The 23670-nt window shown below is 40.4% G+C and overlaps 2 protein-coding genes across 2 annotated transcripts in view; one reads left to right on the top strand and one right to left on the bottom strand.

Moving 5' to 3' along the window:
• Window positions 1-12517, top strand: part of TRPC1 (transient receptor potential cation channel subfamily C member 1) — a 33050-nt gene extending 20533 nt beyond the window's left edge. Inside the window, exons 10-13 of the mRNA XM_056849832.1 lie at window positions 2204-2379; window positions 7020-7221; window positions 8642-8836; window positions 12288-12517. Of these exons, the coding sequence (XP_056705810.1) occupies window positions 2204-2379; window positions 7020-7221; window positions 8642-8836; window positions 12288-12515 (801 nt within the window). The 3' untranslated portion in view covers window positions 12516-12517. The remainder of the gene's footprint in view (window positions 1-2203; window positions 2380-7019; window positions 7222-8641; window positions 8837-12287) is intronic.
• A 4751-nt stretch (window positions 12518-17268) lies between these two features.
• PCOLCE2 (procollagen C-endopeptidase enhancer 2) overlaps window positions 17269-23670 on the bottom strand; it is a 29932-nt gene continuing 23530 nt past the window's right edge. Inside the window, exons 6-9 of the mRNA XM_056850149.1 lie at window positions 23009-23163; window positions 21674-21757; window positions 18562-18729; window positions 17269-17433 (exon numbers count right to left, since the gene is read on the bottom strand). Coding sequence (XP_056706127.1) covers window positions 17303-17433; window positions 18562-18729; window positions 21674-21757; window positions 23009-23163 — 538 coding nt within the window. The 3' untranslated portion in view covers window positions 17269-17302. The remainder of the gene's footprint in view (window positions 17434-18561; window positions 18730-21673; window positions 21758-23008; window positions 23164-23670) is intronic.

Genomic DNA, 23670 nt, shown 5'->3' with positions numbered 1-23670 from the left:
GTGAGTGAATTAGGGGCCTTTCCTCATTACAGCTAAATAATGACTCCTACAAGCAAAACAAAAAGATTCTACCTACAAAAGACCTTTTGTTTTGCAACTCTAATTATTGTTTACAGTTTTTACTTTCCCTATTTTAAGTTTTTAATCACATTTTCTATAGCAGACTTCTTACTGATAACACTCACTTAATATTATATTAAGGATGCAGACCAAATTGCCAATATTATATTAAGGATGCAGACCACATTGCCATTACAAGTTCCCATTCATTCTGAAGTTCACTTTGTAACGTACATATTTATTTATGTGTTGCATCTTTAACATGTATTTTATTAGTCCACTATGTAAAGAAATAAGAATTCCAAGTATACATAAACAGCTAACACTCGCCCTATTCAGTGACACACTGACGCTTTAGTTGCTGTTGTTGACATCCATAGATTGAGCAATAATCCGCACTCTGTTTTTCAAAAGTAGGTCATTACCTTCAAATGCCACTGTATCTCGTCAGTGAAATCAAAAGCATATTGCCTCAACATCTTTCCATGGATAATTTCATAGCAGGGAAATGTGCTGTATCAGAATTGTGTAATTTTTAATCATCATTTTAATTAGCTGATCATTAGTAACTGATGTTATTATATACATTAACAATCTTTGCTAGAAGGATTTGAAAGTACTACTTCAGTCTTTCATTTAAAGTATGTACAAAACCCATGTTTTATCTAATTAAATCTATTATTTTATCATGTTACTATATCATGTTATATCTGTTATTTTGACCATTGAAATCAATGACTACATTGTTAACTAAGCATGGTAAGGCCTGTAATTCTATTAATTGCAGTGCTCCAAACACCGTGCCTTGTTCTTTCTGGTTCATTTTTATTTTAGGGTTGCTATAGATGCTTTAGATCCCAAATTTAAAAACATTTTGGTTATAAACTGTAATCCTATGCACACTTGCATGGGACTAAGACCCACTGAACACAATGAAATTTACTTTCAAGTAAACAGGCATAAAATTACAAGGGTAGGTGTGTGTGGTTTCTCCATTTGCTGGTATGGCTGACAATACATTGCAGCAGCAATGGGGCTTCCACATAGTGGTTTTCTCTGTCCCCCAGCAGAGACCACCGTCCCTCTAGGTTTTTTTTCCAATTTTTAAAAAATAATCAGTTCCGCATTGTTGTATTGATATACTGTTACAACAGTAACTGAAATGGGTTCCGAGAAATCTCAGCTATCATTTTTTAAAAATACGTCTCTGGCCCTTTCTGTTGTGGAGATATGCCTTTCCCCTTATACCTCTGCAATTGAATGGGACAGATACTTCCTTTAAAAAAATGAAAGCTGGGAATTCACAGAACCACTTTGATTTACTCTTATAACAGTATATCAGTATAACTGAAATAACAATATGGAATTGATGATTAATTTTTAAGGGAGGAATTGGCCGCTGCAAGAACAGTGTCAGGAGAAATGGTTGCCACGTGGATTGAAAAATCCAAACTTTCCCACCCACACAGCAGCCATTTCAGCTTTATATCAGTCTTTCCCAAAACTTTGGAGCGGAGCAGTTTTGCGAAAGATTGGAGAAAAGCCTGGGTAAACCCAGGAAGTTCACAGATATACCATGATGCTGTGGGGAGGCAGACCCTCCCCCGCTTCCCTACTGCATTGAACCTGGGGCCCATAACTCATGTGGAAGTTTTGTATGTGTGTTATGGTCCAAGATTCATACCTTTACTTTCAGTCATGAAATATATTAAAGGGATATGTAATGATTCTGCCTGCTACAGTTAATGGCAGAAATCCAGATGTCATTTGACCCCAAAACTATTCCTGAGTCTCCCCCACCACAGCAGCAGCATTTCAAGGAACTCAGTGGAAGGGCAGGTCACTAAAATTATCCCCCTTTCCACTGGCAGAAAACAACCTTTGGATTCAATCCATTATTTATTATGCTTAAGTACATGTTGTACTTGACCCTTGATGCTGATTACACAAAGCAAGATGAAAAATTGAACCATTTTAATTCAGGGGTTTCTAGCAGTGTTATAAAGCTGCCTAACAATTCTTTTGCAGTTTAATACGTTCAGCTGGAATTGTATCCTGCTTTCATAATAGGGTTTCAGCATGTGATTTTGGTGTCTAGTAATTAATGTTTGATAATTGAAATTGATAATAATATGTTCTACAGATTTCAATGGGGCAGATGTTACAAGACTTTGGAAAATTTCTTGGAATGTTTCTTCTTGTATTGTTCTCGTTCACAATTGGATTGACCCAACTCTACGACAAGGGATTCACTGTTGATGAAGAGAAAGACTGTGCTGGGATCTTTTGCGAACAGCAAAGCAATGACACATTCCACTCGTAAGTTGTGGAGAGTTCATTGATAAGGCAGTGTTAAAAACGAGCTATTATGTTCTTTAATGTAACTTTCAACACTAGAACATTTCTGAAAGTAGGAATTTGTGTCACTAAGCTGGTGACATAGCATTCATAGCATTTATGTAGTGCTCTAGAATATGCAAAGTGCTTCACATATATTGCAGTTTACATTGTAAAGCAGAATTACAAAGGTTTGCCCACCAAATAAGTTCTCAACAGTGGCAAAATTTAAACTGGGATAACTCTGCTCACACTTCTGTTCACTACACTACACCAACTGAGCTCAGGGCACCTTATCACAAATTCTTTGGTCTGTTGATTTCTTCAAGGCTGTTGTCATGGAGTGCAGTCTTGAGAAATCCAAGTCCTGTTAAAATAAGAGCACACATTTAAAGTCCCGTTGGGTTGGATTCTTTTGCTGCAAAAATAGAAGATCCTAATAGTGAAAATCTTTCCAACTTCCTTTTTTCTCAGGAGTCTACCCCCACCCAAGGCATTGATGGGAGTCCTCCATGGACAAAAAGCCACCTGGCATATGGGTTGCAGTGAAAAGGAGGAACAGAATGAAATTTCCTCCACCTTACCCTTGAGCCAATAAAAAGCTGGGCAGAGAAAGAGTGACAGAATAAAAGCTCTGTTGGCACAAGAGTGAGTTGGGGACCCCTTTGTCTTATTCCCCCTTTTCACTACTGTCCCCTGTTCCTAGTAGCTGTTTGTCCAAGAGGTTGTATGACCTCTAGTAAGGCCTTTGGGGGCATTGTGAAAGGCTGCTTTGAGGAAGGAAGATGGGAATGATTAACTCCTTCTGCTTAGGCAGCCACAGGATCGAATGCATTGATTTTAAGTGTACTTTTCCTGTATAATGCTTGCAGGGTAGAGGCTTCATCTATAAAGTCCGTGCCAAAACTGCAGGTTACTGTGTATGTGTGGTCTACAACACAACTAACTGAAAAGCAATGTGCTGATTTTATCACACTTTCCAAAGTGGTGAGAAATCTGGGACAAGATTAAGAGCGTTCGACTCTAATCTGGAGAATCGGGTTTGATTCCCCACTCCTCTACATGAGCGGCGGACTCTAATATGGTGAACTGGGTTGGTTTCCCCACTTCTAGACATGAAGCCTGCTGGGTGACCTTGGGCCAGTCACAGTTCTGCCCGAACTCTCTCAGCCTCACCTTCCTCACAAGGTGTCTGTTGTGGGGAGGGGAAGGGAAGGTGATTGTAAGCCTCTCTGAGACTCCTTAAAGGTAGAGAAAAGCGGTGTATAAAAACCAACTCTTCATATTTCTTAGTTTGCTTTGGATGACAAATTAACTAGAGACCTGTAATGTCTTCTTAATAACTTTGGTTTTTTTGTTACACGTATATGAACGGAGCATATTGGAAGCAAACAAACTCTTAACGCAGGCAGCTCAGCTGCTAATCCTGCATGAGAATATTCAAACAGCAGCTGTTAAACCCCAGTTTTAGACCAACTAAAAGCTCAGCCCAGTCTGTCCAAATTCAGAGTGCACTTTCCCTTTTTTTGCCACCGATCCATTACCCACTTAGGAAGACTTCTGGGCTTGATCCATCAGACAAAGCAGCAAGAGCCTTATCAAATTGATCAACTTTAACTAAAACAACGAGCCTGAATGATTGACGTAAGATCTGCCAATCCGACGCGCTCTTAAAGGAAGGGGAGGGAGAAATCTTTGAGAATTTGCATGGGGCCCTCCAGCCACGTCTACAACTAAGAGGATTCTTTGACCGGAAGACTCTGTGCTTTACCCAACACCCCTCTCCACTCCTCTACAAAATCAACAGGAAGAAGGTCGTAGGACCGGAAATTCGTCTTACTCGTGTTACTTCAAAACCATTCCTGAAGGTAATAACCATAGAGAAGAGACGATAGAAGGTCCACGATGAGGCAATTCCTGAAATACTTCCTGGCTTAGCCGATCTAGAGCGTCTGGAAACTCGTTGGTATTTTCAATTTTAAAAAAGTTTTCTTTTTAAGTTTAAATACTTATTTTTTCAACCCGAAAAAGATATTAAGTTGGTCAATGAAGTATTCTCTATCAACTATATGTGATGGACTCCTGCTAGATGACCAGCAAATTTTTAATTAAGTTACATATTCTGGAACCTCCCCCTGATCTGGCTTAATACATAGCCCTGCTCCTATGAAATCAAAGGGAATTTTACAGAATTCAACCATGGAAAAAAAAGTACAGGACATGCTTGCTAAACATTCTGAGGCGACAATTAAACAATTAAAACAGATTTCAACACAGATGGCTCAACTGATTTCAATGATGACGACTCTTGACCAATCATCACAGGTATGCAATCAGAAGTTGGATCTGGTTATAGAAGACATAAAAGTCTTGAAAATTCAAACGATGACCACAAATACAGACATACAAGCAATGGACTCATCTGCCCAAAAAGTCATGGAAGAATACAAGGATACAAAGAAGAAGACAGAAGTTCAAGAAAGCAACCAGCCGGCGATAAAGAGATCAGACATACAAGAAATGGACTTTTCATTTAAAAAAGTCATGGAACGACGTGTGGATATAAGGAAGAAGAGAGCAGGTCAAGGAATACAGATTGAAGCCACGATGGAGATGAAGCCCAGAAAGAGTTATTTTTGGATACGTACCCTGTCTGAGGAAATGAGAGAGAACAAAGAAATCCTGTTCCCATACCTGACTGGCCTATTTCAGTTACAGAAGGAAGTATTAGACCATGGTTAAAGGATTGATTTAAACATGATTGCTGGATCCAAAGGCTTTGATAGTGTGGACGGGTGGCATGGCTATTAATGATGTAGTGGAATTAAGATTAAGACATCATTTTGGGAATATAAAAATAAGTCCTCCTTATATAGATTATCAATTGATATAAAGGTATATTGGAATGGGTGGACTTTTGATATGGATTTGGGATATGATTTACACTGAAATAAGATTGATTAAACAGGAATCCCCAAAATACCGGAGAGAATGTTGTTTAGTATGATTAAATTTATGTTATAATGGCTGCAATTTGAGGTAGCCAAATAGAAAGGGACAAAGGTTTCAGAATAATAAATCATTTTACTGTTAGAACTGGTGGAGTTGGAGAAACTAGAGGGGAGAATTGAAGGAATCACTGTAACAATGTACAAGATCTGGGAATAATGGAAGGTTACTTTTTGTTCTGATCCAAAATGTAAAATTATATATAACATGAAACTTTAGAATGAAATTAATGCTAGGATCAGTATATGTTAACGAAGGATAATAACACTTTATTAAGAGGTTGATGGAGGTGATGGGGAAGTCGCTTTATTTTTCTTTATGTTTAATGGTAATTAAGACAACATTCAATATAATTGTGATTGTGATATTATTTTTACACTGTTGTCAAAATTATGGAGAATTTATAGTTTTAAAAAACCAATAAAATTTATTAAAAAAAAGAAAAAAGGAAGACTTCTGGGCTTTAGCTTTCATTGAGGAAATATGAACCAAACATCCTTGAATCCTTAACAAGCCATCAGTTTAATACAGGGTCATCAACTGTTGACCCCTACCCCCGAACAGCATTTTTGTTAAATATTTTGAATAACTGAGCTAACTTTTAATGACTTGGTAGTGCTCATTTTAACCCATTGTTCCACCTGTGGTGGTACACACATTCTTTATTCTCTTGTTATATTATTACAGTTTCGTATGAATAGTACTTATTATTTGAACGTTCAGATGAATTAAAATGAAAATACTAGTTTTGAAAATTGTAAACTGGATTTGAATACAAATAACAAGTTCAAAGCCATTGTAGCACTTCAGAACAATTTTGCTTTTCTGTTAGAAAATGTTCTAGCCTTGTCCCGCGCCCAGGCAAGCCCTGGCAGCGGGACTACCCGGCGGCGCACTTACCGGGCGGGAAGGCCGGCCGGCCGTGGTCAGGGGGTGGTGGAGCCGGCTGTTCCGCCGCCCGCGAAGCCCTTGGAGGGACAAACGCCCTGGTGGGGAGGGATAGAGCCGGGCGACACAGCCACGTGGCCCACCAGCGGGAGGTCCCCAGAGGCGCCGCATCCACGAGCCATGCCTGGACCCCCTGCCCCGCGGCAGCCTTCCCCGGTAGAGAAAGAGCCGGGTGAGGAAGGGACGGGGAGACAGGCGGACGTGAGCGAGAGAGGCGGGGCAGGAGCCGCCGAACAGCGGAGCCAGAGCTGCGGCCCCGCCGAGAGCAAAGGCGGATCGGAGATGCGGGCGGGGGACGATTGGTGGAGCCTCAACAGGGCAGGTGAGGAGGTTCAGGAAGGGGCATAGCCGGGAGGGTCTGGCCTAGATGACCTGGGGAGGAACGCGGAGGCCGAGGAGGAAGAGGAGGCAGTCCGCTGTGGAGCTTCGGGCTCAGTGGAGCAGGGACTGGCCGTGGGTGTGAAGGAGAGAGAGAGAGAGAAAAGTCCTCATCCAACCCAACCTGAGGCCAGGGAAGCGCCCCAGAGTCAAACAGGCCAGGCCGCGGGGGTGAAGAGGCCAGGCCCACGGGATGGATCCTCACAAGCCTTGACTACTTGCTAGCTGTTTTTCACCCTCATTCATCTTTATGAGTCATCTAACCACACATTTCCCCTTCTTTTCAGGTTTATTGGCACCTGCTTTGCCCTGTTCTGGTATATATTTTCCCTTGCACACGTAGCAGTATTTGTTACCAGATTCAGTTATGGTGAAGAACTGCAGTCTTTTGTGGGTGCTGTTATTGTTGGTACATATAATGTAGTAGTGGTGATTGTCCTTACCAAGCTCTTAGTGGCGATGCTTCATAAAAGTTTTCAGCTGATAGCAGTAAGTATTTTTAAAACAAAGTTTATTATATTATATTGAAGTGCAGTCTTTGCTGTTGGTTCTGCATAGCACAGTCATTACCTTGAGTAATTAGTAAGTTGTCGGGTCCCACAAGTATCAGTATTGGAGCCAGTGCTATTTAATTTGTTCATACATGATCTGGAACTGGGGGTGAGCAGTGTAGCGGCCAAGTCTGCAGATGACACAATAAGCGCCAGAATGCCCCCCGAAATGCCAGCACGGGCCTTCACGCTGGTGGGACGCCGGCGGAAGGGCCTGTCGGTGTCCTGGGGCGCCGATGCCGTGGCAGCACTCGGAGACAGGCATCCTTCCCTCCCTGCTGGCGTTGGGGCCACTTACGGTAGCGTAAATAGCCCAGACGCTGGTGTGGAGGGCCCCAACACCGGCGCAGCCCCTTCCTGACCTCCTGAGGACTTTCATCCTCAGAAGTCAGGAATGCTTTGTTAGTGGAAAACCTTAGCGAGACTAGATAGCACCAAGATGATTGGTAGGTATTTTTTTTTTTATTTTACCCACAACAAAGTTAAAAAAAATCCTTCTAGTGTCAGGATATACTCATACTTTAGCAGTGCAAGAAACTTGTGAAGTAATTTGCTGCCATTGTGGGATATCCCCTTTTCATGTATAGGTAAATACCTCATATCTGTTGTGTCAGTAGAGAACTCTTTGTGCACTACAAAGAGCATGCATAGCAGGGAAACCAACGTGTAATGATGAGAAGGCAAGGCTCTGCACGGTTTAGAAATTAAATTGTAATAAAAAACAACAACAAAGAGATACATTGTGATTATTTCTTTTTTTATATTTCATAATAAGTACACCTACACAGGACAAAATGTATTTGAAGCACATAGTACACATAGGCCCACGTAATTACTTACAATTCATGTCATAGAAGGATATGTGTTCCTGAGGAATATAGTCTGAAACACGAGAGGCTTTGATATAAATAATAGCTTCCAGAAACTGTACGTTACTGTCAGAAACATACATGTGGATCTGGTCTCCTGCATTATGGTGAATGTCAAGACCTGACATGTCTTGTATTTTTTTGTACTTCAGGTTTTATGTTTTTGTAGTGTGGTTTGGCATGTTGACCGTGTAAGTTTGTAGTACATCTATTTTGTCTATTAAGTTGGTAGTATATCTGTTTTGTTTATTTTTGAAAAACAAAATAAAATAATTTTAAAAAGACCTGACATGTGAGGCTCTGTGTTTCATCATCTAAGATCTCCATGCACAAAATGTCCCTGGATTGAAACTATCCTTTTCGCTAAATATATTTGGAATCACGTTCATTTGTCACTAATCAGTTCTTATTAAACATTTAAATGCAGTGGAGTAGTTTTATATCCTGGTTTAGTGGAATCTCTGAAATCTGTTATTTTCAATCGTTTAGAATCATGAGGACAAAGAGTGGAAGTTTGCTCGTGCCAAGCTCTGGCTTAGCTACTTTGATGACAAATGTACATTACCTCCACCTTTCAATATAATTCCTTCTCCCAAGACAATCTGCTATCTATTTAACAGCCTCAGTAAATGGATCTGTTCTCATACATCAACTGGCAAAGTCAAGCGGCAGAATAGCTTAAAGGTAAGCAATTTGTCGTAATGAAATATTTTCAGTTACAATACAAGACATCCAATTAAACTGTTAGTGATATTGCCCTTCATTACAAATAATGAACTTCTGTAAGTAGCCCCAAACTGTGAGCTGAGTTTTAATTGGATTTTATTGAAATTATGGTTTTATTGTTGTTATTTTACTGTTACATAGTTAGCTGCCCCAAGCCCCATTCTGGGGAGTAGTGGGATAAATACCTAATAAAATAAATAAAATTGCCCCAACAAACCAAAACCCATATATACACAACAAGCAAGGTTTTATTGTTGAAATTTCTGAATATTCTTTAAATTCGTTAAAAACTTTAAGATTTTGTAATGTCATGTGTGACGTTCCAGGCTCTAAGCCAGTAGTTAATTATGATACTCATATCCACATCTATTGTAGCAGAACTAGCCGTGTTGGTGAACTAGCGTTGTTTTCCCCCAGTTGTACCTGACGTGTTGCAGGTTTCTGGAAGACCATAGTAGGGTAGAAAAGCAGACCATGATAGCTTTCCAGTATTGCATTTCAGTCACTGAAATGGCCATATGTTATGGCAAACTTGTTTGGTCCTGATGGCCATGAATGTAGCTGGTGGTCATGCCTGTGCACTGCTAATGACATTTTTGTTGGAGTGGGAGGGTATTAAATATAGAATGTATCTGATATTGTTTGCTATTAATAATGCAGTTTTTATTCTTGAGTGCCCTTACCAGGGCAGAAAGGCAGTAATATAATTAATTAATTAGTGTGGTGTGGTGTGGTTAAGAGCGGTGGACTCTGATCTGGAGAACTGGGTTTGATTCCCTGCTCCTCCACGAGCGGCAGAGGCTAATCTGGTGAACTGGATTGGTTTCCCCAGTCCTACACATGAAGCCAACTGGGTGACCTTTGGCTAGTTACTGCTCTGTTAGAGCTCTCTCAGCCCCACCTACCTCACAAGGTGTCTGTTGTGGGAAGGGAAGGTGATTGCAAGCCGGTTTGAGTCTCCCTTAATTGGTAGAGAAAGTCGGCATATAAAACCAACTCTTCTTCTTAAACTAAACTCCCTTCCCTCCTCCCCTCATGTGTAGATCACAGTTGAAGGCTTGCTTGTTTGGGGAGCCTTGAAGCAAGCAGTAGTTCACTGTGAGCTCAGAATGCAGGCACGTGGGCAGAGTGGAGCTTGTTTCCTAGCCTCCCACCCCCAATTAGGATTCCAAGCTTTGGGAGCCCACGTGACTGAAGATTTTGCAGTCACACAGTTGATCAGCAAAACCAGTCTGTAATTCATAGCCAAGTAAAGATCTCTTCCTGGTTTGGGGATGACAAAAATAAACATGTATATCGAGGCTTTGCAGTTCTTGGTGTCTTCTCTGGAGGGATGTGACCAGAGTATTAAGCCTCTGAGGCAGTAACTTCTCCACAGGTTAGTCGGGAGCCTTATGAGAGCACTGTCTGAAGTTCTTTGTTCTTCTCAATTTTCCAAGTGTTGTTCCCTCTCCCATAATACTAGAACACGGGGTCATCTGCTAAATCTGGAGGGCGAGAGATTCAAAACAGATAAAAGAAAGTATTTTTTCACACAACTCATAGTTAAATTGTGGAACTCCCTGCCCCAGGATGTGGTGATGGCTGCAAGCTTGGAGGGCTTTAAGAGGGGAGTGGACATATTCATGGAGGAGAGGGGTGTTCATGGCTATTAGTTAGAATGGATACTAGTCATGCTGCATACCTATTCTCTCTAGTATCAGAGGAGCCTGCCTATTATTTTGGGTGCGGTGGAACACAGGCAGGATGGTGCTGCTGCAGTCGTCTTGTTTGTGGCTTCCTAGAGGCACCTGGTTGGCCACTGTGTGAACAGACTGCTGGACTTGAGGGGCCTTGGTCTGATCCAGCAGGGCCTTTCTTATGTTCTTATGTTCCTAAGTATTACAAGGTTGGATATACAAATGCAGTCAAGGCAAATGGTATTTTACTACAGCAAAATGTAATGTTAATTTTAAAACCAGTGCAAATTTGTTAGCTTTCCCACATGGTGTGCTAATTTTAAACTTGTCCCATGTTGCATCAAAATAAAATACCCAAAGGAAGAAACACTGAAACTTAGTTTTAAAGCTGTTTTGCGTGAAAATGTTCAAGGTACCCTGTCATTAGGTACAATAATTACTAGAGCTCCCTCTAGCAGGTAAAAATAGTTGAAGGAGCATCCTTAGTACAGAGGGATATTCTTTCTTCCTTCTTTTTTACCAGGACATGCATGTTTTTACCATGCATGTTTCTTTACCAGGACATCCTACATCTGTAGGATCATTTATTTTCAAGCCACACAGGCCATCAGTGGTACTGAAGTCCCTGACTTTATTGCGTTTATTGTTGTAAATAAGGAGAAATGCTGTACTCTATGCCTTTCCTGTACAGCCTTACAGCAAAATCCAAAGAATGGCTGTGGAAATTTTCTAGGACTTCCTTGCTACACTGTAAAATAAAGTTTTAAAAGAAGTAGGGACCCATGAGGAAATCCCTCCCTTCTTCTTCTCCCTCTTCCTGGTTACTGCTGTCTCCCCTTGCCATCACCACTGCCTTCTCATGCTGGCCTCTGCTTTAGAGATTCTGCTCTTGAATCTTGAGGCAGGTTTTGGATACAGCAATCCAAAATGGCAGTCAAACTCCAACTGGTTTTTCTGGTATTTGTGCATACAGAGGATATCACTAGTTGGTGTTTTGGGCCCCCCCCCCAAAAAAAAACCCTTTGAAAACTCAGTTTTAGTTGTGGCTGGCTCTGTTGCACAGTTTTCTGTATCCACATGGGGACCAGTACTTCACAGTGAAATATTATGACAGTGGGAGAAAACTGATTGGGGGTAAATAACAAAATTCCACTTTTGACAGCCAGCTTTCATTCAGTAGCCAGTCCAGATATCCTGAAATAATCCAAGCCAACGAAACAATAAGATTGGCAATTATATGCCAGAAAATTATTGCATGATTTGATGTTGCAGTGACTTTACAGTCGTTCTTTCATTCACTTACCAGATGATTCCGTGAACATGCAACATATTAGGAGATGTGTTCAGGTGGTCATCCTTCAAAGTTGATGGAAGGAGATCTTCTGAGGCATTTTGGAACTCCAGTGGACTGAACTTGAATGGTGGTGGTAGGGTTGAATTAGAACCTTAGCAAGAGTGGTGCTTTTGAGGCTGCTAATATTTTGGAGATGAGAATAATCTTCATTCACCAAGCACACATAACCGAGCACATAAGCTAGCTAAAAATTAAGTACTTTTAAAGTTTAATTGATTGTAATTAAGATAATTAAGCATCAGAGAGTATTTAACCTTTGACTGAATCACATACAGCATATTTTATATCACAAGCAATAATCGATACATTTTATTCTCAGAAAATCCTGCTACCTGTTGTACATCATCATATTTCACCTGTTTCTGTTTCTTTAAAGGAGTGGAAAAATCTGAAACAAAAGAGGGATGAGAATTACCAAAAAGTGATGTGTTGCTTAGTTCATCGTTACTTGACTTCCATGAGGCAGAGAATGCAAAGCACAGATCAGGCAACTGTAGAAAACCTCAATGAACTACGGCAAGACTTATCAAAATTCCGAAATGAAATAAGAGACCTGCTTGGCTTCCGGACTTCTAAATATGCCATATTTTATCAAAGAAATTAAGATTCAGGGTGTCAGAATGCCAAAATTCTGGCAAACTCACTTGAATACATTTGTTTAATCCCAAATAACAAACCATTTTTAGTTAGTACATTTAACAGTATCATTGCATGAGCTGGAGTCAAGTTCAGTTGTGAAAAGAGGTGACTGTTTATGTATTTTTGAAGCTTTTTTATTATGTGTTCAGCAGGTAATACTTGTACATGGTCAGCTGAAGCATAATTGGATTTCATTGGAAGTGTGACTGACTTTAGTTTCATGGCCTGTGTGTTGAAGAAATAGTTTCTGAAGATTTGAAGTTTTTTCTCCAATTAAGAATGAATTTGCCTTGTTTTGTTAATTATAGAAGTGCCAAGTGTGATTGAGGTCCCAACCTCTGGGATCATTTAGAGTACTTTCTCGTTCAAATTTTGGCACTTCTAATTGGTCTGATTCTTCTCTGACCTAATGAAGGGTTCAGAATTTTAGAAAAAACAAATCCCTTAACTACCGTATATACCCGTGTATAAGCTGACCCGCATATAAACCGAGGTGCCTAATTTCTCCCCCAAAATGGGGAAAAATTAGGCACCCGCGTATAAGCCGAGGGTCGGCTTATAACACCTCCCCCCCCCCCCCGCAGACTTACCTTCTGGGCTCCTGGCGGCGGGAAGCTGTGGATCCGGCGGGGGCGGCCTTCCTGCAGCTGCAGGAGGCCCCCCCAGGCCGCTCCTGGCGGCGGGAAGTGGTGCGGGCCCGGCGGGGGCGGCAGAGCGGCCTCCTCGTGGCTGCAGGGGGCCTCTGGAGGCCGCTCCCGGCCGAGAAAAGGTGGCGGTAAGTTCCCCCCTCCCTCTGCCCTCCCCCCTCTACCGTATTGACCCGCGTATAAGCCGAGGCCGGCTTTTTCAGCCCTTTTTTTGGGCTGAAAAACTCGGCTTATACGCGAGTATATACGATAGTTTTACTTGCTATTAACTGAAGAGCTAAATGTATTCATTTAATACTAGAGGTTACCATGCTCTCATGTAAGAAATTCAGAGGGAGAATCCAGTGCAAAAGTGCTGAATTACTGTAGGATCTTTTGATGAATCCTGTCTCACCCAGGCTTGAACAAGCCTCACTTAACTACAGGAGCTAATTGCTCAGCATGATCCACCCTTTACAGATGTGAATTAGTTTTGTTTATCATTAGTTTTGTTTTTCACACTGCACCTTGCTTGATTAGATCTGATTCTATGTTAATGCTACCCCACCCATCCTTCAACATTTAGGACTGGGTCTCATCCACCTTGAATGGAATTATTTCTCTTTGAAACATCTCCCCAGTTTTGCCTCTCTGTCACTTGTAGCTTTAAGTTACCATTCTTATTTAGGGATTGTCCAACAGGAAAGGAGACTCTCAGCAAAAACAAGCACATATATACTTAGCATATCAGGTTGCAGCTATGATTGTCAATGCACATACAAAAAAAATTCCCATTTTGCATATTAAGAAAAAGGATTTCTGTTGAAGGTGCCTTTTAGCCTAGCCTCAAAATGAAATATGGAACAACCAGACCAAACTGAGATTGGCAGTTAAAAAAGCAACGACAAACAAAAGCAAATTCTCTGTAACTAAAGTTCATGGTTTGTGACACAAATGAAATATGGTTTATATTGTAATTATCAATAGCTTTCATTCTATGTAGTTAAGATTTAAAAGAGGGCATGTAGTGGGTACAGAATACCCATGATTCTGTTATATATGAGATTTTTCATTGTAATCTTATAGGTTCAATCTAGTCCATCCTTAGGCCTTGTCTTGGCATGTTTCCTGATCTTTTGACCATGGTTTAAAGATTGGGAGAACTTAGTCAGATAATGTGCTCCTTTCAGTCCATTTTCATTATTATGTCTGCATTGATGTTAATGCCTTGTCCTGGATTGCCCAGGGTAGCCTGATCTCATCAGATCTCAGAAGCTAAGCAGGGTCAGCACTTTCCACCACCACTACCACCATTGAGGTTAATGCTATAAAGTTATCTATAAGCGAGAATCTGAAAGTAATTTCAAAACCTAGTTTAAAACCAGCTATGGTTAGCATTAACTTTGTGAAATATAATCTTATACCATTGTTAACAGTGAATCTGGGGAGAGAGAGCATGGAGGGAGCTTCAAATTTGCACAGGCACTAGTATGCTTAATTCCCATTGATTTCTTACGGCATATATATGCTACCATTGATTATGTTTTATCTGAATTAAGGCTAAAAGGTACCGATTGTCTATAATGGATAATCTTATAGTCTACTAGCAAAATTGGCCAAATCGGAGGATACCTAAATCCAGTGATTGGAGCTGTGAACAGGTAAGACAGATTTTTCTAAAAACCTAAAAAGGGCCCCAAGTTTGCAGGAAAATGTGAAATCTAAAAAAAAAAAAAAAAAAAACATTGGGGGAGGTCTAAAACCCACAAAATGTTAAAAAGAGCTCATGTAGCTTTAAGCAACAGATTCCCTTAGTGGCCATTGCTAGGGGGGAGGGGGCAGGGCCTGGTGTCATGTATCATGTTAAGTGTTTGGTTTGGAGAGCTTTTCACTGTAATGTGTAAAATAACAGATGTTAACCTATTTTTATGGTACAGTCCTTATTTTACTGTTTCCTTTTGTTCCTTACACTCTAGACTATAAGTTGTACTCTCAATTTTTAAAGTCTTATATGAATAAATAAAATAACAAGGTTTGCAATGTTCATGCTGTCTGGTGTATAACTGAAGAGCCCTATGCTTGTCAGCATAGTTTCACAAGGGCATAAATGTTGAACAAACTGCCTGAAACCATACACATAGAAATAACTTGGTAGGAAGCCTGATTAGAATATATTTTGCTGCAGGATCCGGAATTTCTTGATATAGAATGCAAAATCCAGTAAGGCATGACAGCAGTTGATGGCTTTCTGCTAATGAGCCTGCTAATGTCTGCAGGCTTAAACTTCCAATTCTTTTATTTTTCTTTAAACTGAATTGTTGTTTTATAACATTCTCAATATACCACTGCTAGAGTTAATTTTAGAGCTATTGCTTATTCTGACTCCGAAGCTCAGGTACGATTTATATCTGTTAAGGAGCAGAAAACAGTATTTATTGTTTGAACAACCCTGGTTGATGTGAGGCTGAAATCTTGGCTTGCCTCTGGGTACTTCATGGGCATTCTGTCCTATTTATTTATTCATTTACAGTCTGCCTTTTCCCCAATGGGGACCCAAAGCATCTTACATTGTGCTCCTCTCCTCCATTTTGTCCCCACAACAACCCTGTGAAGTAGGTTAGGCTGTGTGTGACTAGCCCAAGGTCTCGCAGCAGGCTTCCATGGCAGAGCAGGGATTTGAACCTGGGTCTCCCAGTTCTTAGTCCAATACTCCTAACGACTACACCACATTGGCTTTCAGATTTGAGCTTGGAATTCTTACATCAGCTCCCAACTCTTTTGCCATTATGGCACATTAGTCCTCCCTTCTCAATTTTAGTTTTCTTATTTCTTCTAACAATCCAGTGAATCTTCTCATAATATGACCTTCTGTTCAGTCATTTTAGCTTCTAGGAAGAGTTCAGACTTCATTTGATCTAGAACTCTTGGTCCAAACTCTCCTCCAACACCTCATTTCAAATGGGTCAATTTTCTTCCAGTCAGCTTGCTTCATTATCCAACTTTCACATCCATACATCGTAATAGGAAATACTATAGTATGAATTATCTTGGTTGCCAGCAACACATCCTTATACTTATGGACTCTGTTTATGTGGCTTGGAATAGCTCTATTGCTATCCCATCTACTACTGGAGATTTGTTTCCCTCAACTGCTCTCAGTGCAGCTTTCACTTCACTTTCTAAAACTGCAGGTTCTTCTTGAAAAGATTATTCTTGGAAGGAATCTGTCATCCTTTCATCTCTTCTATATAGTTCTTCATTATGTTATTCTTTATTTTGGCCTGTTCCGTTAATGTATTTCCGTGTTGATCTTTCATATGCCTAACCGTTCTTTAAATTTCTCTTTGATTTCTTGTATCTTGTGGAACAGATCTATATAGTTAAATATGTAATACGTTACATTTTCTATTTATTGTATATGTGTGGTGTGGTGTGGTGTGGTGGAGAGGCACACAGGGCCTGGAGTAGTGGCTCTTTGCATTGGTAGTAATTGTGAATGTGGTTCTCTGTGAGCCATGGAGTGTACCACTGCTCTAGACAAAAAAAAGTTACCCTCCTATGTCACATACAATTCCAAGTTTACTCATCATTACATTATAATACTAGCTGGGTAAGAATTGTACTCATACCACAAAGGAACTTTTATGCTGCCATTATTAACCTCTCGATCAGCAAGCAGTCTGAAATTTTCTGGTTTTTTTATAATGCCTTATTTTTTCCTTCTAAAATCAAAACAAAACCTGCTGGGTCCCCTCATGAGTTTTTAAATTTTTATTAAATGTAAAAGATAATGCAATAAAACAGAAGAGCTAAGTTTAAAATTAATTACTATATAAATATTGCACTTGTATTACCAAATAACTCATTTCTAGAAAACGTTCTGAGACAAGTATAAATTAAGAGTTTCCATGCTGAAAGATTTCGGTATGTTTCAGGCTGGCTGGTATCACTGAAAGTTCTGAAATACAACATTGGCATTGAAGGCGTTTATATTTGGAATCGCAGTCAATGGGAATTACATTGTTGCAAAAATGTAGAAAGTATATCACCATCCATGTTTTTGGAAAAGGCATGAACAGCAGACTTGGATGACAGCTGACAGGATGAAGCTCTAAGAATTCACATTTCAACACTGTTTGTTTTTCAAGGTATTCAGAATTTTCTGATTCTTGGTCTTGAAACTCATGATAAAGCTGCTGGGTAAGATTTTACCTCTGCCATCCTCTTCTACCTGGCCCATGATAACATAATTTAGTCCTGAAGAGAAAGAGATGAAATGGTAAAACGTAATTTCTACTTCTCCATCATTGGAAATACATTTTTTTTGCAAGATCTCTATAGCTGAATTGAATATAATCTGGGTTTCACTGTGGTAAATGGCATACAATGACTTCCAAATACCAGCTTCTATATACTGGAGATATAATTTTCTCCTAGCTGAAAATACAGACCTCAAGATGTGGCATGTCTTTTATTTTTCCTTGTAGAAATGAGAAGAGCAGGATCAGCTATTAGCTTTTATAAAGAGATCTAGTGACCCATTAGAAAAAGGTCAGTAAAAGGCTGCAACCTTTACTGGTGCATTATTAATACAATCCTAAACATAGTTAACGCCCTTCTAAATCCATTGTAAATCTTTATCAATACAAATTATAATAGATGTTTTGAAGGAAATTGGGATTGTTTCTTGTTTCACTGAATTTGCCTGGAGATTAACTCATCTTTATAAACAAAGATAGAACTGTCACCATCTAAAATAAAACAGTAAGTCACCTGAACTTCCCTACAGGCGAGACAGATGGTTATAATTCAGGTAGGAAAGGGTGGTGCTAGTGGCACAGCTGGTAAAAATAATCTGTGCAAATTACTGAGCACCTGGGAGTCACAAATACATGAGATTATTTTTTGTATTTGTGCAGTGTTCATTTAGTCTTGTCCAAAACTCTATGGACCAGTTAAAAAGGTCAAATCCTAGTTAGACTTTTTCCAAACAACTTCCAAGTTAGTCTAAATAATGAGCATGTAAATGCAATCTTAATCTCTCCCTTTCTGTTTCATTTAAAGTGTGTATTTCTGCAAGTATCAGGCTACTGAGCTATGACTTTTTGTTATGGCAAAAACAGCTTAGCCACTGCATTCTCATCTTTTAACTCATTTGCATTATTGTACCACATTAAACTGGAATCATGTAAGAGGTTTCATGTTAGCAATTCTAGAATCAAATGAAGGTTTATTAATTTTCACAACCATTCCTGTGTATATAATACCATGCTGGATTGTTTGCAAATTGGCAATTTACTTTGGAGATTAATTTAGAAACTAAAAGAGTAAGGGAATGAGTATCAAGTGTAAAACAGAAAATTCAGTTTAGTTATCTCCACTTACCTCTTCTGATAACCGGACACTGTTTACAGACAACAACTATCTTGGCACTCATATTTTTGCCTGCTTGCTGGATTGCTAAATTTCCTTCTTTATATACATTAATAATTGATATTGTTGCATGCAAGCTTCCACCTCTGGTATTTGTTGTGATACAAGATCCAGTTATTACTAAAAAGAAAGCAAGAGAGAGAGAACAGATGTAGGGCTGAAATGTGACTGTGCCACACTAAAGTCACATGACCACTTTACTGAATACTGAGCAAACAATCTCAAACTGTATCCACTAAATTTTGTGCTATGGATATTTATGTTGGACCAGTTCCTTTCTACTTTGATCCTATTAAAAGGCACTAAGCTATTTGCTACTCCTTTCTCCTGGTTTCAACCTATATTAGGCTAGTTCTAAGTAAAAATCAGGCATTTTTGGCATGTGTTTCAGGTTGCTATTATCACAAGCCTACTTTTGTGTGTTCCTTAATACTTCTTATTTTGCTGACTTATAACTAAGCATAGCCTATGACTTATATCCAGTTCCTAGAGTAGAAGAAAAAAAATGTGATTACAGAAGGACCTCAGGAGACGATGCCACTCTCAATTATATAGTATTTATTGTTATCTATATTCTAATAGCGATGGTGGCCAAAACTGAGGATACTTAAATCTGGAGAGTGGAGCTGTAAACGAGCAAGGCAGATCTTTCTTCAAACCTCAAAAGTGCTCCATGTTTGCAGAAAAAAATGAAATATATAAAAAATATGGGGGGAAAGGGGAGAGGATATGAGGGTTGTCAGGAAAAGGGAAAGAGGATTTAGTGTAAGGAAAGGGACACAATGGAAAGTTAGGTGCCACAAGACCTTGAGAGTTACTTACCATGGAAGTGCACCTGGCCCAATAGCTGGCACCAAAGAACTGGGGCATAGTTTTCCTAAGTAGAGGCTGCTGGGGGGTATAGGAGAAGCTAAAAACAGAGGGGCAGATAAATGTAGGTTGGCTGTTAGATGGGAAGGAAAGAAGCAGAAAAAAGGGGGAGGCTTTGGAGGCTTTCAGGAAAGGGGGAAAAAATGAGGGAGAAATCAGATGCCTCCGTCAAGTCCTTGTGGATTCCCACTTGTATATTCTAATAGCAAAGTCGGTAAAATCTGAGGATACTTAAACCTGGTAATTGGAGCTGTGAATGGGCAAGAGAGATCTTTCTACAAACCTGAAAAATGCTCCAGGTTTGCAGGAAAATGTGAAATCTAAAAAAAACCCAAATGATAAAAGGAATGCCTGTAGCTTTAAGCAATTGATTCCCTCAGTGGCTTTTTCTAGGCAACCACAGCATTCTAGGCTTGGTTCTGACAGTAAAAGGCAGTGGGAGGGCACAGGGCCCTTTGCAGGGCTGTTTTGGCCTTTGACAGAAGACTCTTGGGGGCCAGGCGTAGGGTTCCCAGTTGCAGACTGGAAAATAGAGTCTACCTTCCCAAGCAACCATTTTCTTCTGAGGGACAGATTTTTATTGTTTGGAGTTCAGCTGTAATTCTGCGAGATCTCCAGGTCCCACCTGGAGGTTGGCAACCCAAGGCCTGGCAGCAAACTGGGTGACTTGATACTGCCCGACTTATGTGACATAACTAGGCCTGGTTGCTATTGATTGTTCAATAGCAGCCACCCTATGAAAGCCAGTGTGGTTAAAGCTTCAGAGTAGGATCTGGGAGACCCAGGTTCAAATCTCCATCTTGCTATGCTAGGGAAGCTCACTAGGTAATTTTGGGTCGGTCACATACTTTCAATCTAACCTATCTCACAGAGTTGTGAGGATAAAAAGGAGGCGAGGAGAATAAGCTGGTTTGGTTCCCACTTTGGAGAGAGGTGGGATATAAATGAATTAAATCAATAACAAATATAGCTGAAGATGGGAGGCAGATAAAATGTAGGTTGTTGAATGGCCAAGCAGAGATTGAGGCAGGGAAAGAGGATATGGGGGCTGCCAGGAGGAGGGAAAGAGGAAATAGTAGGGAAGAGGATACAGGGAAAAGTGAGATGGCACCCCACAAGTCCTTGAGGGTTCCCTACCATGCAAGGGGGCCTGGACCAGTGGCCGTCTCCATACAACTGCACCAGTTTTCCTAGGTAGAGGCTTCTGGGGAGAGGGAGAGGGAAAGCTTAAGAGAAGGAGGCAGCAAAGGGAAGAGGCTAAGGGGGCTTTCAGAGGGGGAAATGAGATGCCTCCCACAATTATTTACAGGCTCCCACTTGTAATATGTATAATTGTGAAACTGTTCTGGTTTTATATTGAGACTAGCATTTTTTAGTCTCACTGCAAGGAGCAGGGTTATAGTAACGGGGTACTTGTGAAAACCAAAGCCACTCTTGTTGAAGCTAATCCCATAATTTCATGTTTCACCCAAAAAACTGCTTCTGACTAAGTGGACGCTGGTTCATGAAAGCCTATAGTACAATAAATTGAGTAATCTTTAAGGTGTCACAAGATATTTTTACCTACCTAAAGCTTTTTCTACTTTGTGAAAAACGCCAAGATGTTTAAACATCTTAAGTTCAAGTTTCCATGCTATGCACTGATGGGTAGGAACTTTCTGGGGGGACAGCTGAGTCAAGTAGTATGTTAATCATGTTGCCTTGCTACATTCAGAAACCACATATACCTCCCCAATTTATATCTAAAGAGGTAAAGAAAGGTCTTTAAGGTGCCATATTGAAGAAATCTACATTTAGATGCACCTACAGAAATCAGATAATTAGGGGTAAAGCAGTATGTACAACTACTCTATCTCTGTGAATAAGCAACACAGACTGGTCCAAGAAGACAACATGCCAGCGTAGTCCCTGAATCAACACTTTCATAGAGCAACAGTTCTCCTTCTGTTTAGTCATTTGTGTTTAGACTGGAAACCCTTTTTTTCCTGACACATATTCACAGTTTTCTCTCTTCAGAAACATTTTAAGGGATATAACTGAGTCATAGACTCCAGTATAAGAGATGCAACTTTCGTGATCTGAAAGAATTTCCTTGTGCACTACCGGCAGTTTACAAATAAATGTTCTACCCCTCCCTTGAAACTAACCATCTAGCCCCAAGTTACTGATGAATCCCCTCCCCAAATGCTCTTACCAAAGTTACTCGAACAGTAATTGCTCTCTAGGGTTCCGCTCCTTCTGCATTTTTGCTGGCACAGGGCAACTGTCGGTTTCAAAGCTTTTCAAAACAGATGCAAAAGGCACGGTTACTGAACTCTGTGTGAGTTTCAGACATTCATATAAAAGGGCTTCACCACCTCCCCTCTTCTTTAAATATATCCCAGAAAACAGAGAGAGAATTGGCAGTTTCATACCCAAATCCTTAAACAGCCCATCAAAACTGCCCTACAAAGAAACTAATATTCTATTGGCACACTGGTGCAATGTGTTCTTGGCAGCCTGTCCTTGTCAAAAGGTAGGCCACATTCTGTTCCAACTCTACAGAGTCGGGGCATGGCAACGTTGAGCCTAGTAGCCTCTCCCAGCTGTGACTTCTAGTAAAAAAAGGCTGGTAGTGGTGAAAGACCTCTTGTATAAGAAGGGTTCCTAGTCCTGCCAAGTTCCCAGGTCTCCTCAGCAACCATCTGACCATCATTTTTGTGCCCATTTCATTTCTCAAAATCTCTTCACAACATTTTCTACAAGACTATGTCAAGGCTGACAATTTTGTAAATCTTTATCCCATAATAAATTTAATATAAAAGTCATTCCTCACCAGGTCCTGCTACTTCTATTTAACCTAGCTTATCCCTCAGCACAGCAGAAAATGTTCATCCTGGAACTACAGGTTGAGTATCCGGACTGCTTGAGACCAGAAGTGGTTGGTATTTCGGATTTTTCCATATTTTGGAATATTTTAGAATATTTGCATATACATAAGGGATACTTAACCTGTAGCTCCTTCCTGTCTCCTCTTTTTCCAGAGAACCTGTCACAATCAGGATCCCACCCCCCAGCCTCTTTCACACACCTTGGGCCCTGGGCTGACACACATCCCTGTCTCCTACTCAGCTGGCTGTTTGCCTGGCATTTTATTTCCTTTTCCTCCCTTCCCCAGGTGCTTCCACTTTCCCTTGATTGACCCCAATGTAACCTCACCCTGAATTGTGCTCTCCCATCCCTTTTGCAGCTGGACTTGTGAGATCTTCCTGTGTCAGTAGTCTCTGCCTTCAGCTGCTATTCATGGTTCCCCGCCCTCATCGGCCTCTGTAAAGGCTCTCCTGCTTTGCAGCCCAAAGTCTGGAGAGGCCAGGCGGCATGGATAAGAGTCAGATCTGCACCACCTGGCTTCTCTGAAGTCAGGAGAGGCTGGGCGATGCAAATTTGCCTGCATGCCAGCTCAGAACGTCCATTTTTCGGCTCAGTCCAGATATGGGATACTCAACCTGTATTTCTTTTTCAGTAGAGAATATGAAGACTTAATACTCACATGGTGTGGCAGGGCGAGTTGTAGTAGTAGTTGGTGACACAGTTGTAGGCAATTTTTTAGGTCTGAATTTGTAGTGACCAATAAAGCCATCAGCAGTTAAACTTAAATCTGACAAGAACTGAACAAGCAACTCATTTTTCTCGGATACAATAGGCCTGAAAGAATAATTTTGCCTTCAAGTTATATTACATATTACAAAATGCAGGCTATATATTATATAACATGTTACACAACTCATACTATATATGTAATTATTTTAAGGAGTACAATTTAACAAAATGCTGGATTTCCCCCTTTCATGTGAAATCTTCCTACGTGGAGCATATACTCCTGTTGACAAGAATGTACTTGGGTGTGTTTTCAGAGTGAAATAAGCTTTCTGGATGCTGTTATAACTGAGATAGCTGCTGATAATAGCTCTCTATGCACCCTTAGTGCCTGCACCTGGCATAGAGGTGTTACTGCAAAAAAAAAAAGTGCCCTTGATCAATAAAATTTTATGGGGAATCTTAAGAACATAAGAAGAGCCCTGCTGGATCAGACTGGTGGTCCATCTAGTTCAGTATCCTCTCTAACACAGTGGCTAACCAGATCTTCTGGAGGTCCAACAACAGGCCACAGAGGTCGAGGCCTTCCCCTGATGTTGCATCCTGGCACTGGTA

This window comes from Euleptes europaea, chromosome 5, assembly GCF_029931775.1.
Source record: "Euleptes europaea isolate rEulEur1 chromosome 5, rEulEur1.hap1, whole genome shotgun sequence".
Taxonomy (NCBI): domain Eukaryota; kingdom Metazoa; phylum Chordata; class Lepidosauria; order Squamata; family Sphaerodactylidae; genus Euleptes; species Euleptes europaea.
This window is presented reverse-complemented; position numbering and strand designations above follow the sequence as displayed.